Genomic DNA, 16,083 nt, shown 5'->3' on the forward strand with positions numbered 1-16,083 from the left:
TTTCAATTTTTATTGTAATGTAATTAGTGGAAAATTTTAAATATAAATGTCATTATAATCTTTATGGTCTATAATGTGCATTTGGAGAACTTGAGTTTGTTTTAGGTTGCAGAACTTTTTTCTTTGTTGAAAGATAGGTTGTGGAACTTACTTATTTTTCTTTTCATCCTCGCTTGATTTCTCTTATAAAATAGGAACAGTAGATCATGAAGTATTCAATTTCTTATAATTTATTTTAGTTGCTTTTGTCAGTCATAATTTGATTGTTTTATTTTTCATTGGAAAAGATGGTTTTTCTCCAGGTGATTGATCCGAGTTTTTTGTAAAAAATTCCTCGCTTGGCAAAGTTTCTACTTTAAATCGGTTTTATTTTGTTCATTCGTAAATATTGTTCTTCCTGCGAAGGTTTTGCTTCACGTTATAGTTTGATTTCATGATACATGTATGTAGTTAATTTTGTTTTGAGTTAATATTGGTTAATACCCTATAATTAATTTGTTTTCAGTTCATATTGGCTAATTATAGTTAGCGTGTCCAGTTAAATACTTTGTTTTTATTTTTCAGGTTTGTAAGAGTTTCACAAGAATGGAATTAAAAAATTTCGTAGTGCAAAATATACAACTATGTTAAGTGTTCAATGAATTCCGTGTCGGAGGCACGGGCTATACCTAGTATTCTTAAATTTAGAATAAGTCAAATAATTGCTTCACTTTTATAGTAATATTTCTTACTTAATAGAATAGAAAAGATCCAAACACTACTAGGTTTTTAGCCAATTTAGCCAATTAATAATATGCTTATGGTCTAGAGTTTTCACAAGAAATGTCATTCCCCAAATATTGCGAGTTTCGTAATTTATAAATAAGATCTTTATTTTATAAGTAAATCAATGGGGGCGACTAATAAATTAATTAATTTCGTAATAGATCGTGGCTTAAGTTGACATCCTGTTTTTTTTTTTTTAAATATATATTGAAGGTGATAATAAAGGGAAAGAGGGAAAAGGACAGTTTACCAAAAGGACTAATCAAAAGGTCAAAATTGTTTTCCTTCTCTAGCTTTACAAAAATAAAATTTGAGGTTGTCTTTTCCATTTAATACCCATTTCAGACTTAGATCAATCTCCATTAAACAGAGAAAAAAAATTGAATCAACCTCACTTTATCCCAAGGGGTCAGAGTGATTATGTGGTTTCATAAACTAAATTGAAAATCAATAATGAGAATGTGGTATGCATCATTTTTTTGGTTGTAAGTCTTTTTTTTATATGCAGAACGATTCTGATATGTTCTTTACATGCGACATTTTTTTGGTTATACACGTGTTTTTTATTGTAGGCCCATGATGCACATGTGATCATGAGGTTTATCACGTGGCAGCAAACTTCTGTCCGGGGGCATCCCTGGCCCAAAGCATTTGAAGCGGCTGCTTTGGACCCCGACGTACTTGAGGGGCTTCCTGTTTGGAGTTTAATAAATGAATGCCCTATCCACATAGATAAAACGAGAACTAGATTTCACATATATCGACTGTCGACATGCAGCTCATTGGTCAAGGACTTGGTTGGGTAATGATGGGCAAAGGTTCGAATTTGCCCTCAACCAAGGTGATATGATTTATTTGTACTCTCCCTTTGTACCCAAAATGGCCTCTATTTTAACTTGGCTTGGGGCCTTGGAATTGTTTGGGCCGGCTCTGCTTCTGTCACATTATTCAAATGTGAATCCGGCATACTGAAAACCAAACAATGAATAGAGAAAACTAACATATACTAAATTTGGCATTGCAAGACTTCAATTCGTCTATGTAGAACTTAATAATCTTCCACGTAGAACTTATTCACTGCACAAGTCCGATATCTGAGAGTTGAATAACCTCGAGACATTGTTGAAAAGCGGCACAACAAGGGCCAAAGGTTCCATCAGTTTGAATTCTTATGAAAAAACTTGTATTCAATGAAGGGCTAAAGGTTACGCCAATTTGAATTCGTATAAAAAAACTTGTATTCAATGCGTCTCTTTTATTTGAAAATACCACTGTGTCATATATCAAAACCAAAACAGTGAAGTTGTTAATGTATTCACATTTCTTGGATAGTATGGTCCTTGTCTCCTCCCAGTCGCTTCCTTACGGAAAAAGTCCTCTTCTTTTCGGGACAAAAACTCCTGCCACCTTCTACCACTGTAAGGACGAAAACTCCACATCTTGGCTTAAGGTGTCAATTACTTTTATTAATAGAGTTTTTGGTTTACAAATTTAATAATGAGTCACTGTTTCGCTATCTGTAAGTATAGATTACTTGGGGAAATCATGGATTTTTAGGGTGATTTGGCGAAAGAATCAATGGGGGGTATGGGGTTGGGTAGAATTACCACTGTGAGTTTGAAACTTTGAGTTGCAGCGCCCTCAAGAGAGGCGTCTTGGGAAAGGGTGAGGTTCTCTTAAGGACGTCATAATAAGGGAGAGCTAGGCACGGAGGGGTGCCTATCGTAAGTCCATGTGGTGGGTTGTTTAACGCCAATGGCGCCTCCAGTTGTAGGTGGCTCGTCTTCGAGTTTGTGACTGAAATTCGTGTCGAAATATTTTTTTGACAAATTAAACCTTAATTGACTTCCCATGAGGCTTCAATTCCTCTAGGCTTGCTGCTAGGGTTCCGTTTAGTGTTCCATTAACACGAGCCTCATGGTTTGGGTTTTTATTAGGAATATTTTGGTTTTGGGTTGAAATTTTATATATGAAGAGGTTGTCTTGGACAAGTTTACCCTGGGACCTCAGTGTTCAAGAGTGCTACTGTACCATCTTTATTGTAGGATTTGTAGCCATGTCGTGGTTTGTCATCGGACCATGGTCATTCATCATCCACTGGAACTACGCTATCATGAACACAAATTGTTGGGTCTTCTCGTTGATTCATACCAACTTATTATTACTAGTTTCGTAAATGTAACGCGCATTCTAAGATTTAAAATAACTCAAACTAAGAAAACTACTTTAATACGGAAATAAATGACAACAAAATTTATAAGAAAGAAGAGATAAAATAAAACGCCGGGTAGTGAAACTGCTTTATTATTCCAACGTGAATCTTTAACTGGATTCAAATCATCCATCCAATTACTGAAATGGAAACAGTTAGAGAGTCAACCATAATCAAACAACTCTAGAAAAAACAGAACAAATTTGTAACTGAAACAATCGAGTGAATTCGATTATAAAACAAGTAGCATTAACAAGATACTAAACAATTTGGTTGTACAAATAGACTTTCTCTTCCTCAAAACGTAAACCAAACTCTATAGTGGAGACTGGAGAAGAATCATTTGAAGAATCCAATAGACCATTATGCCCTTCCCAAACAAACAAGGCTAGAACTGAAAAGATGGAAAATAGGAATTTTGATTTTAGGGCTATTATGGGAAACCAAAACAAAGGGCCTTTTAAAGAGAAAAGTTGTAAAGTTTTTAGAGGTCTAGCAAAGAGAGAGCATCAGCGATTCAGCACACAGTAGATATACAAGCGAGAGAGAGAGAGAGAGACGAACTCTGATTGTGTAAACCCTAATTTTCTCTCTCTAAAATCTACCCAAAGCTGAAATATTATCTGGGAATCAGTTGTTATCTTCACAAAACTCAAGATGGTTAGTGAGATTACGATAACTTCCTATTACTTATTCATCTAATCAGAATACTAGTTTAAGGGTTTATCGATTTTGAACAAAAATTGAACACTTCTCTTCACTTGAATCTCTTAATTGTTTGATTGTCTTAGTATATTATATTGCTTAATTTGATTTGATTTATGTGTGTTAATGAAGTTTGTAGATCAAGGGTTTTTCGTTCTTGATTGTTTTAATTTGTATGATTTAGTTTAAGGGTTTATACAATTAAAGAAGCTCTTGAATTCTTGATCGTTTACAAGCTAGGGTTTTGATGGTTCTGAAAACTAGATAATTTAGGAATTGGCATTGCTTATGTGGGATACCATAGGCTACTATAATAGATGATCTGACCACAGGGTAATTAGTATAATTGTATAAAACTGAGAACATTTGGACCATTAGGCTCATCTAAGGGGAACAATTGCTAGGCTAGACTGGCTACCAATTGGTTCTGCCCTTTTTTTGACGCGGACTCCACGACTTGTTTCGTTGTTATATCACTATATGACTTCGATACATAATTGGGATATAACATTCGGATACAACACGAGGACTGAATGAACAGATACACCGCCATAACATTGACAGTTGGAACCTTAAAGGGCATAGAAAGACCCATAAAGGCCATCTAACTACTAGATACGGGCCTTTAAAGGCCAACTAGACTACCATTACTTTATCTACACCATAAATTACATGGGATAATTCAAGACGGTAAACTGTATCCCCTAGGAATCGAACCCTTGACTCTTGATTTGTAGATGGGTATCCAAACAATTGAGCTATCAGTGGATTTGTAATGTTTTTCTCTCTTGGAAATGGGGAATTTGTTTTGAATTGGAATTTATTTTCATACAATTCTGTGGTAAGAATTTTTGAAAATTCTGTGGTAAGAATATATTTTTTTGGTCTATATTGATGGTATCACAAGTATCATGATATATTTTTTTTTATTAAAATTAAGCTTGTTGGTTTGCAGCATAAACTAGGAAGAGCGAACCGCGACAAAGTTCAGCAATTCATTGCAATAACTGGGGCGAGGTTTGTATCATATTCAGACAATACACTCTTAATAAATCCGACTTACAATATTATAAGCAATTAAGCATTATTAAGAACTTCACACAAAACAGAATAAAGAAGTAAGTTAAATGTGTAAAGAAATCTTAATTGAGTAACAGAGCTTGTGATATTCGTTTGTTGTGCGGGCAAGTCTCTTCCAATCCAGTCGTCTAGAAATGCTCATATCATGATGTTGATCATGATTGGCTGTTGTGACGGTTGTAACAACTAATGGTTGTGATCGTTTTACTGTATGAGTTCTTGTCAATAGGTGTGTAGATCATGGCATCCAAGAGGCTGATAAGATTCTAGGGCTTAACCATCTCTCTGATTCTGTAATCTTTGAGACATTAGACACTATTTACTTGATCCATACTGATACTACTTTCCTTGCTCCATTTTCACATTATCAAGTTTAAGCCCAATGGGCGTAAGTCATGTGTCCCAAAAAAGCAATTGTGTGTACTTGAGAGTGTTCTCTTTGACACCGTTCTTGCAAACATCCCAAATTATCATCGCGAAACTGAAATTCTTGCTCCATAACATTTTTATTTTGTGGGTTTTAAGTTAAGATTGTGTCCCAAGTTCTTAACTTTTGTATTCTTTCACCTTATTTTTATTTTACTATTTCATTTGAACTAGCTGATGATCTACCACTCTATGTACATACCTTCTCGTCATAAAATATTGTTTTAAACTATGAAGCAAACTGGTAAGGGTTCGATATTTGCACTAATATCCTGCAAAAGTCTCCCTAAAAGTATCTGAGTGTTTGGGTGCACATATCCAAGTACTGGGGTATCCAGTACAGCAAAAACTTCTAAAAAGGAGAATCCATGTTATATAGGTTTATAAAGGTACTGCCATTTTCTGGTTCTCGCTAACTTAGTAGCCAACACCTTTTATTGGGAGTTTATCTTCAGAGAAATTATTGGCTTATTGCAATAAATTTGATGGTAAGAAAATGGAAATGTATAGTATTAGCATATCAAAATTCAAATTTACGAATATTATTCTCGTTTACTGGATTATCGTTTTCAGCTAGCTTGTTGTCTATGCCGCAACCTACTTTTCATCTTAAACTTAAACACAAAGATAGTTTGAGCTTTTGATTTTTTTGCTATGAGCCGACGTGCCTTCGGCTTAGTAGCACTTACTTTTCTGTGAGAGAATTATTTTCGACAATGAATCATTGAGAAGAATTTTGATAGCAGGAACTGGAAAGATATACTATCGGCATATCGTAATGTAACGCAGTAACGGAACTGATATTTTTTCATTCTTCACCACTTGCCTTTCACACTGTTGGATGTTTCAAATTAGCTGTGTATGAAATAACTTCCATAAAGTCTCATAAATATTTACCTATGTAATTTCATAACTATCATTTGTCTTAGTCATCTTTATCTTCTGCCTTAATCATCTTTTTTTTTTATCGTCTGGCTAACTTGATGCTACTAACATATATTCATTCCTTACGTTGCTACTTCATATTCTGGTGCAGCGAAAAGATCGCTCTTCAGGCTCTGAAATCTAGTGACTGGCAACTTGAAGGTGCTTTTGATGTATTCTACAGCCATCCTCAAATGAGAACAGCCACCGATTCTAGAGTTCTTGAGGAGCTTTATAACAGATATAAAGGCATGTTGTATCTATTGAAAGTTTTGGTCATTGTTCGTATTTCTCAGTTAAAGTTTTTAGTTCACAATACGATACCAGTATGACGAGGTCCTACTGCAGTCATATGTCAATAGTATATACATTAATATAGCTTGCTTTATGTCCCAAGTTTGGAATAGTTATAGTTTCAATCTTCAGCTGGCAATACTGCAAATTGTGTAAGAAAAACCTAGAATTTGTAGATGCAGAATACTCAGTAAGCTTGTTATCCTGATTTTAAGGTTTTTATATGTATAATCTATCTTATGGTGCATGACATGAACATTCATAAATAAATTTAGATATGGAATTCTCAGATCTAGTATATAATTCACTTAACAAGGATGTACTTCTATAATGAAATTTATTTAAAATTTCATGCCTTCAGTACATTCTTTTACTCTTTCATAAACTATTTAAGGGTGAATGTAAGACTCCTAGTTTATTCACGAAATCTTGTAATTTTGTAATGAACATATAGAACAAAACTGTAAATCATATCATATTGCAAGGAGATATGATACTTTTTCTGTAATCTATAAGAATCTACTATCTTCATACTGTTTTCCCTCTTTTGTGAAGATGCTTAAATCTCAATCAAAGTCTTTGCATTTCTTAAGCTTATAAGTGCAACTACTACTATGCTTTTAGGCTTAATGCGCTTCTTAATTTGTGCAGATCCGTATCTTGATATGATAATGGCTGATGGGATCAGTCTCTTTTGCACTGACCTTCAGGTAGTATACTTGGTCATTAGTTACACAATACCTCTATTGATAAAATAATTTTTGCTATAATTAAGGCTATTAGGCGATTATAGTGTAAAGTACTTCATTTTACTTTCTTATGGTGCTTTTACTTCATTCTAACAATGGCCGGCATGCTTATGTGTTGCTTTGGCAGGTGGATCCTCAAGATATTGTAATGGTATGTACTTAAACATGTTTGTACTTTTTCTACGGCAACAAGTACATTTCCTGAGTTCAAAGATTGATTGCTCAGCGAACATTTAGTTCGTGATGGTTGCTTGTCTTGGTTCTTTATAGTCGATAGGCTTGATCCTTAAAAATATACTCATTGGCGTATGAATTGCTATCATGTACTGTTGAACGTTGAATGGTTGCTTACTGTCTTCTGCAAATGAGTTGCTTCGTGAGGGAACTATCAAATAGTGTAGCTGCTCTAGCGTACTAATTCTATTGGATGTTGAAGCTAGCTATTAAATATCATCATGGTGAACACAATTTATCATCCAGGATAGATGTTTTCATACACATTGCTACTGCCTGGAAGTATATTAAGTATGACTTTGTAGGTAGGATGAATCGTCAAATAAATTGGATATGCGCTGATTAACTTATTCTGATAGAGGTTGGATTGGGGTTGTAGGGTAGGCAGAAGGAAAGAGCTACTTTTTAAAACTACACAATGGTCTCATAGAGGACCATCATCCTTGACGACCGAGAGTCGGAACCCTGCTCTCCATAGTGGAGAGACAAACATATTACCACCCAACCAAAGTGAGCTGCACCAAAATGAACAATTAAGAGTTCTGAGAATGAAAAAAAAGGCATCATTAGACTTGAGTCTTCGGGAGTTAACATGGTAAAATATCATCTCAATGACGCGAAGTAGGATAAACCATATTTTCGTTTATTATTTACTTCATTGGCAGGAGTAAACACCTTATGTGTATCAAGTTGTGATAAAATTCATTCTATTCAGTATATATCAGTAACATCAGTTAGATGCGTGCACTAAAAATTTGTGGAGCAGTATCCTGTCATCTCTTAATTGGTTTACAACCAGGACTTGTGAAAAACTATCAATAGAAAACCGCATGAATGTCTTACATTTTGCTTTGAGTTGAAACATGAATTCCTTCCAAATTTTGGATACTTGTACTCACCGTTTGCTGTGATTTACCTGCCATTACAAAGTAGGCAGCCATGTTTACTTTACGAGCAATGAATATAGTTTCCTCTACTCTTTATATTGGGGTAGATAGCCATGAAAATTTGAAGCAATAAACAATATGATTCAACTGTTATTATGGCAATACACAATCTGGGCTTGTTTTAAATTTCTTTGAAGTTTTTACTACTAAAAGTAAAATAATATGGTTTGTCTGATGTTTCTCAATTACCTGAAACTTTCTTTCTTGAACACTCTACAGTTGGTTGTGTCCTGGCATATGAAGGCTGCTACAATGTGTGAATTTTCAAAGCAGGAATTTATTGGAGGGTTGCAGTCACTGGGGTAAGATTTGTTATAGTTCAGAAAAATTATCTCTACTAGCCCGTAAATAGGGATTTTACCTCTCGTGCAATTAGAATAAGGAAATCTATTATCTATGTAACACATGTTTTTTTTTTAGATTTTTTCCCTATACTGGATACTGCAAAAGTCGGATGGCGAATTGATTCTTTTCTCGGATACTTCAGTTACTTCACTAGTATCATATGAGACTTCGAATGTATATATATATGTAAAATTGCAAACAATTGTGTTAGGATCATAAAATACAACTCTAGGTTAAAGTCTTTTGTGTATAATGGAACACTTGTTGGTCGAGAAGTAAAATATCGTACTAAAAGAGTAAAAGACCTATGAATACAAGGAAAAGTATGTGTACAAGCTTATCCCCGTACTGGCCTTTCCTCATCATGTCCTTTTAATGGTGTTAGTCTGTTAGATAATGATACCCATGCCAGTGTCGATGTTACATATGGAACAAAATTCAGCCGTGTAGTTTCTCTGTTTCAAGCTTATCTATCCTTAAATTTGAAATTCAACCATTTAATGGCGATGTTCCTATTACTTATTCCTCATAAACCTTGCTGGACCATTTAGAGTGGTTCACTTTGTTTTTCTGCCATTGGACTCTCTTTATCTCTTTCCATTTTTAATTGTTTTTTCTTTTGTCATGCTTCTATTATTTTTATTGCTCTTTCTATGTGAATTATGAATTCCACTTAAAGCTTTATTCGAACGATTCAGGGTGGATTCCCTGGAGAAGTTACGCGAAAGGATACAATATATGCGTTCTGAACTAAAAGACGACCGTAAGTTTCTACTGTTCTTTAGAAGTTAATAATCACTATGTAATGAAAAAAGGGTTCGGATGTTGTCCCATATTTAGTTGGGATACATCTACATATCTTGCGATTTTTGTCAATCTTGGAGTTCCACTATGGAAAAGTGAATCAACAATTCGGGTACGAAATTGGAGCTCGGTCTATTCTTATTTTTATCACTTAATCAATATTATGTGTCATTATGCAGAGAAGTTCCGCGAGATATACAACTTTGCCTTCACCTGGGCTAAAGAAAAGGTATAACTAGATATTATAGACTGTTACTTTAATCTATGATTTTTTTCTGTTTCAATTTTTCTTCTAATTAATTAGCAGAGCTTATATTATCAATGGTTTCTACCTAATTCAAAGTGTAATATTTTGATACCCGTAATAGTTTAACTTGGGGTTGCTTTTCAATAATCTAGAGTACCACGGCGCTAAAATCTGATTGCGTGCAGTTTGGGACCGGAACATTCTACTTCTGGTTGACTGGAATATTTCATCTTATTTGATGCTTGCTGAGGCTAGAGTCCCGAATCCTTTTCAAACTTAAAAAAAAAAAAAAAAATCAATATCCATGAAATGGATCTAAATAATATGGTATTTATGCACAAATTTTACCCAATATTCGCATTTTTTGAAGGAATATGCTGTTCGGGTTTTAAGCTGTGTCATGTTCGTCTTAATTTTCAAGAGAACTCAGTACAAAGTAACCTGTAGATGCTAATGTTATTTTGTTAAATGCAGGGCCAAAAGTCATTAGCATTGGATACAGCTATAGGGATGTGGCAGTTACTATTTGCTGAAAAGCAGTGGCCTTTGGTTGATCACTGGTGCCAATTCTTGCAGGTAACCCACATATCTTTTTAATCTTATTTCCAAACTTTCATGTGAACTGATCAGTTTCCGTTATACTAAATTTAGACAAAGCACAACAAGGCAATATCAAGGGACACATGGGCTCAACTATTGGAATTTGCCCGGGTAAGATTTTAATTTTTAACACCCACATAACTGTTCTATTTATGCAACGTACTGCGTATTTTCGGTGAGCTATGCTCTTGTTCAACTATAGTATGTTCTTCGTTTGCAAAAAATGTACTCACCCGTTTACCAAGAGCTCCAGATTTTTAGGTTTACAACATGACTATTTGGAGACTTAGAATTGTATATAGACTGTCTATGGTGCTAAGTTGTTTTTTGGTTGTCTGAGTCTGACGTGTTTTTGTCAGGGAACAATTGTCCTTTCAGGTTATTTTAGAGATGTTATTTTATGCCCAACTCAAATTGACCAAAGATATTAGCCCTAGTCAGCTATTCATAAGAGTGAGACACATGGGTTGTTAAAAACTAAACACGACCCACTTATAGTACTTATGATTTTTTGTTGTTTGTACTCTGAAAACTAACTCGAGTCAATTCATATCTTGATTCAGGATTTCAAATTTGAAATTGAAAAGATCAAACAAACATGACCAAGTCTCATCTTTTGTGATTTCGACTATTATTGTTCTCTTTCGATGAACCGATGCTAGTTCTAAAACTTTTTCATGTTTGTGGTGTATTGCTTTATTCAGAGTGTCGATCCAACTCTAGCAAACTACGATGCAGAAGGTGCTTGGCCTTACTTGATCGATGAATTTGTTGAATACTTGGCCGAGAACGGTGTTATCCAAAAGAGCAGTTGATAGTAAGGAGCAAAAGAATTGTGCAGACTATCAAAGCTATCATGGACTATGTCTCCTTTATCTACAGTGTGATTTTAAGTTCTGCAACTTCATTGTTACTATCGAAACTCTGTCGAAAATTTGACATAAACTTCATTATGAGGAACAATAGGGTAAAGACTAAACTTTCTAAAATTTCATAATCCCCATTGTTAGAGCAAAAGAGTGATGTTTGATCTATAATATTTTGACTCTTCTCAAATTTGATGTTTTTATACTTCAAAATGAAACTTCGTGACTTTTTTAATTCGTTTGTATACCATATCTTCCTTCATTCTTTGGGATGTATTCTGTACTATCTTTGAGGAATTCGTGACAAGACATGGAGTGCTTTATGGACTAAGTTTTGATTTCATACACGTCGTGACAATGTTGCCAAAATGAAAAGGACTTGGGAGGACATTCAAAACTTGCTCGAAATAAAGGAATGGATAGTGCTAATTCATTTTCTTCACTTGATTTTGATTTTTTGTTTATCTAGGAAGGGAAGTTCTTTTTCTCCTTATATCCATTTCTCTTCGATCCTCTAGGATTGTTCTCTTCCCATTAAGAAAAAAAAGAGGAAAGTCCTACATTCTTCATGGAAAAGTATGTGTGGACATCGAAAACTAGTCTAAATTTTAATATATATTAGACTGAATAAGGCACAAGCAACTCGCATGCAAAATTAAACAAAATCTCTATAGACTGAGTAAGACACAAACAACTCGCATACAAAATTAAACAAACGTAAGAAGAAAATAAGATTAAAAGTCAGAAGAATGCCTCTTAAAGTTCGACATCATTGTAATGCCATTTTCAAACATTTTATTCCAAAATTACACTCTACAATATTCTGAATAATCAAAATTTGAATTGGAAACATATAAAACACTTACCTTTAAAAAATAAGATGGGATAATAGAGAAGGCAAAGAAAATCGGCTTCACCGACTCAGTGAGGTAAGAAAAAAAAATCCCATCTCATTCAAGTCACATTTTCTCTCTCTAACTTTATTTTCTTCTCACCTTATATATCTCTTTCCCTTTCTCGCTCCTCTACCTTCAGATTCTTTAATCCTGAGTCTGATCTCTTCATCCCCTTCGTCGGGGTTAGGGTTTTCTCTTAACACCCTTCATCGATTTTGTTCTAAGTTCCTGATTCTGATTTGGGTCTTTATTAAAGTTTACTTTTTTATTTTTGATGATCACAGGAAGATTTCTGGTGCGGCTTCAATTTTCTAAAGATCTTTACAAGTAACGTGAAGAGAGACCTTTTTTCCATGGCGAATAGGTGAGAGGGTTTTATGTTTTGTTTTAAAGTATGAAGATTTATGTGATTAGGGTTTCAAAATATTTATGTTTGTTTAATAAGTTGATTTGGGTACTAGGGTATTTGGGTTAGGGCTTATTTTAATTGTTTCAAAATTTAATTTTGTATGTACAAACTGGTCATGGGTGGTTATTGGGTAGGATTTTAGGTTAAAATTTTGGGGTTTTGTTAGCTAATTAGGTTTAAGAAGTGTTGATTTGTGTTTGGGGAGAGTTCATCAATTTGCTTTGATGATTTGTTTGAAATTTTTTAATTTTTGTTGGTTTGATTCAATCCTTGGTATGAAAGTTCATGTCTTTTGGTTCCTTGATTGAATTATGGGTATTCATGAAATTTTTGAAGTTTGTTGTTTTCGAACGTTGCGATCTCAGCCTTGGCAGTTTTCGATATTGTCCTTCTTCGAACACCCAGCCCAAGTTCAAAGGTTACAGGGTTTATGTCCCTGGTGAAGGCTCTGTGAGCTCACCCAAGAAGCATCGACACTTAGTAAGCTTGAGCAGACACGTAAAGCCCAAACTTCGGTCACTCTCCCAAGCATTGTAGGACTACTGCAATGTCCAATTGTTATGCTACAGAATTTGAAAGCGTAAAGTTTACTAAAAGTGTTTCATATGCGTAATCTCCTAGCTTAGGTTTTATGTATATTCATGAGAAGCTTTCAGCTCTATATTTAGAGTTCCTTTCGATTTGCAGCAGAAGAGCTGAAAAAATGGAGCAAGAAGAGACTGGATGCCAAGCACCTGAGGGACCTATTCTCTGCGTTAACAACTGCGGTTTCTTCGGAAGTGCAGCTACCATGAATATGTGCTCAAAGTGTCACAGAGAATTGGTTTTGAATGAAGAACAAGCCAAACTTGCAGCTTCATCCATTGGGAACATTGTCAATGGAAAAACTACTAACAATGACAAGGAACCAGTTGTCACTGGACTTGTAGATGTGCAAGTTAGCTCCGTAGAACCGAAGGTCCTTTCGACAGAGGCGGCCCATCCTTCAGCCTCGACTGAATCTAGTGAGCCGAAGGCGAAAGAGGGCCCAACTAGGTGCAACTCTTGCAGGAAACGTGTTGGATTGACAGGCTTCAATTGTCGCTGTGGACATACTTTTTGCGCGGTACATCGTTACTCTGATAAGCACGAATGCGCTTTTGATTATCGGACTGCTGCTCAAGATGCTATAGCGAAAGCCAATCCAGTGGTCAAAGCTGAAAAGCTAGACAAGATATAACAGTCTGTCATGGGTAAAAGGTTAATGTTCTCTGCAGTATGATGCTCTTATTACTATCCTTGTGTCTTCCTTTATGTCCGAGTCATTGTCTGCTTATCTTGGGTAATAGGTGTCCTTTATTGATATAAATCATCGAAAAATCGAGTGTTAGGGCATCTTTGCAGTTTGAATACTTGTTTCCTTGTTGTGGTTGGCGAGGATTTCTTTGTTTGCTCTAAGTCTTAGTTGTGTGCTTGTTTGCTGGACATCTATCTTTGTGGGAATATAATATGGCTAGCTTTCTGATTTAGTTTCTTGTCAAACATCCTTTTATTGTTTCATGTGATGTGCTGATTTCATATATCTTATACCTAATTTCGCCTTGTTTTTGCGCAGTTCAAGTGAGCTTTATTTTGTGATGGATAGTAATGCACATAAAGATTGTGATTCTTATTTTTTACTCTGTTATCAGATAGCGATATAGCGATCGTGATTCATGTTTTCCAATGTAAGTTTAGTTGATTGTGACTTGTTTTATAGTATGTTTTTTTTTATTATCATTATTATGATTTTATAACACTAGTAGAAATATTAAAAGTTCGGTTTTCTTCTTAAGAGCTTGTTTGAGCAAATGTTGTCTTGGAAGTGAGGATCGTTGTGCTTCCCTAGTTGGTTTTTCTGCTATGCCTGTTCGAGTCATCCTTTGGGACGCGACGCTTCAGAGTTTTTTTTTGTGGGATAAATTATAACACTTAAGGGGTTGCTTTTCCAACACTTTTCGTACTATTTATTATGCTTTTCAAGCTGCTTTTGAGTCCACCAGTGGCAACACTGCGGGGTTATTCAAGCGAATACAAATTCTAACCCTTGAAGGAGACTAACGCTTCCGCTTATTATTGCCAACACTTTCACGTGCTGCTCGAGCTAATACAATAGCCTACACGAAGGAACTACTTGAGTGAGACTCAGTAATTAAGGTTATACTTAAAGAGAGGCTTCTGCCAATGCTTATGCCAACATTTTCAGAATCAGTTCTCTCTAGAACTTTTGCAATGCTAGTAGAGTGGCCACGAATCTATTTCCTAGTGGCCAACAACTCTTAGTTGGAGTTGTTGGAGGTTTAGTCTTCTATTTTAGAGGTAAGGGTTTGAGGCACACTGACAATTTTAACTCAGGTAAAAATTTTGTGGGCTACTTTGGGTACACTTTTGAGGCACCCCCTTCCGAAAGGAACACAAAAATACATCACTTTTTTTTATTGCTGAGAGAAAAATACTTCACTTATGATGCACCATTCCATAAGTAGCCCAAAAATATACATTGCGCTTGGTATAATTTTATTGAACTAAGAGTACAAACAAACTAAAAGTCGGAATAATGAGTTATCAAAACGCGTAAGATGACATTAAAGGATTTATGTATGGCCCTTAAGGCCCAAAATGACTTTATGATAGGAAGTAGGAAGACCCAGGACAAGAAAACATACCCGTTTACCCATCTACACCATTTTCATCCAGAACCCATTAGCTTCATCCGAAGGATCAAAGTGTGACAAATTAAAATTAATGCAGTCGAAATATTTCTCAATATCTAAGTTTAATTGTCAATCTCACTTCTTTTTACTCAGTTATCTAGAAACTATAAGTTCAGAGTCAATGATTTTGTCTATTTTTGACTAAAACACCTTGTTTAATAGAAATAAGGGAGCACCGGAAGGCCAACTTCCTCTAGAATTTTTTTTTTTTATGTCAGGTCGACCCCAGATATGTTTATATGGACAAAATTTTGTGTTAAGTCAACTTTTAAGATGTTCAAATTTCCACGATATTATGTTACAAGGAATTGATGTTGACCACTCTGTACAAAAGATATCAAGGATTCAATTTTACCCTTCGAGATATTCGTGGACGGCCACTATAATACAATGTAGTTTTATTTGTTTTAGTAATAAGTATGTAATTGGTATCTTTAAAAGAAATCTTGAATATTAAGTTTCTTTTACGACCTCTTAAAATCAAATGTTGCTCTGCCATTTTAAAACTCAAATTAAATATTGTATTAGAGAGAATTTTTCTGTAAATAACTCAGAAATCCTGAATGACACTTCAAGTTTTTCAGTTTGACTCAATCATATTGGAGATGCTCTAACTACCTTCGTCATCCTCAACTGATAACAAAAACAACTCAATTGTCCATTTCGTACAAAACTAGCTATATGCCATACCATTAAAATAGACCTATCACAACTTTCCCACATTAAAATTCAAAAGTGTTTAGGACTAACGATCGACCGTTGTTCCATAAAATCGAGACATAAATATTACTACCCAACTAAAGTGGGTATTGCCAACACCTTCATATTGTCATTCTCTCATTATGTAA

At 34.9% G+C, this 16,083-nt stretch overlaps 2 protein-coding genes across 3 annotated transcripts; both read left to right on the plus strand.

Moving 5' to 3' along the window:
• Positions 1-3,397: 3,397 nt before the first annotated feature.
• Positions 3,398-11,411, plus strand: LOC147540377 (defective in cullin neddylation protein). The gene is made up of 11 exons (XM_086641413.1): positions 3,398-3,637; positions 4,638-4,699; positions 6,225-6,361; positions 7,058-7,116; positions 7,283-7,306; positions 8,556-8,638; positions 9,380-9,444; positions 9,665-9,714; positions 10,207-10,308; positions 10,384-10,443; positions 11,037-11,411. The coding sequence occupies exons 1-11, from the start codon at positions 3,635-3,637 to the stop codon at positions 11,145-11,147; spliced, it is 756 nt and encodes a 251-aa protein (XP_086497539.1). The 5' UTR covers positions 3,398-3,634; the 3' UTR covers positions 11,148-11,411.
• A 702-nt stretch (positions 11,412-12,113) lies between these two features.
• Positions 12,114-14,011, plus strand: LOC147540378 (zinc finger A20 and AN1 domain-containing stress-associated protein 8-like). 2 transcript variants are annotated; one of them, XM_086640772.1, is made up of 3 exons: positions 12,114-12,276; positions 12,379-12,458; positions 13,191-14,011. In XM_086640772.1, exons 2-3 carry the CDS (start codon positions 12,448-12,450, stop codon positions 13,720-13,722), a joined length of 543 nt encoding a protein of 180 aa, XP_086496898.1. In that variant the 5' UTR covers positions 12,114-12,276; positions 12,379-12,447; the 3' UTR covers positions 13,723-14,011. The 2 variants fall into 2 exon arrangements, with proteins under 2 accessions (XP_086496898.1, XP_086496899.1); XM_086640773.1 differs by having other exon boundaries at positions 12,117-12,276; positions 13,194-14,011.
• Positions 14,012-16,083: the final 2,072 nt, after the last annotated feature.

The sequence above is a fragment of the Eschscholzia californica genome, unplaced genomic scaffold, assembly GCF_041429995.1.
Source record: "Eschscholzia californica isolate CP2 unplaced genomic scaffold, dmEscCali1.0.p SCAF_5, whole genome shotgun sequence".
Lineage (NCBI taxonomy): Eukaryota > Viridiplantae > Streptophyta > Magnoliopsida > Ranunculales > Papaveraceae > Eschscholzia > Eschscholzia californica.

Coding starts and splice junctions, on each gene's coding strand:
- LOC147540377 (XM_086641413.1), top strand. Junction 6,362..7,057: donor GCTTTATAACAGATATAAAG/GCATGTTGTATC, acceptor TAATTTGTGCAG/ATCCGTATCTTGATATGATA. Junction 7,117..7,282: donor TCTTTTGCACTGACCTTCAG/GTAGTATACTTG, acceptor TTGCTTTGGCAG/GTGGATCCTCAAGATATTGT.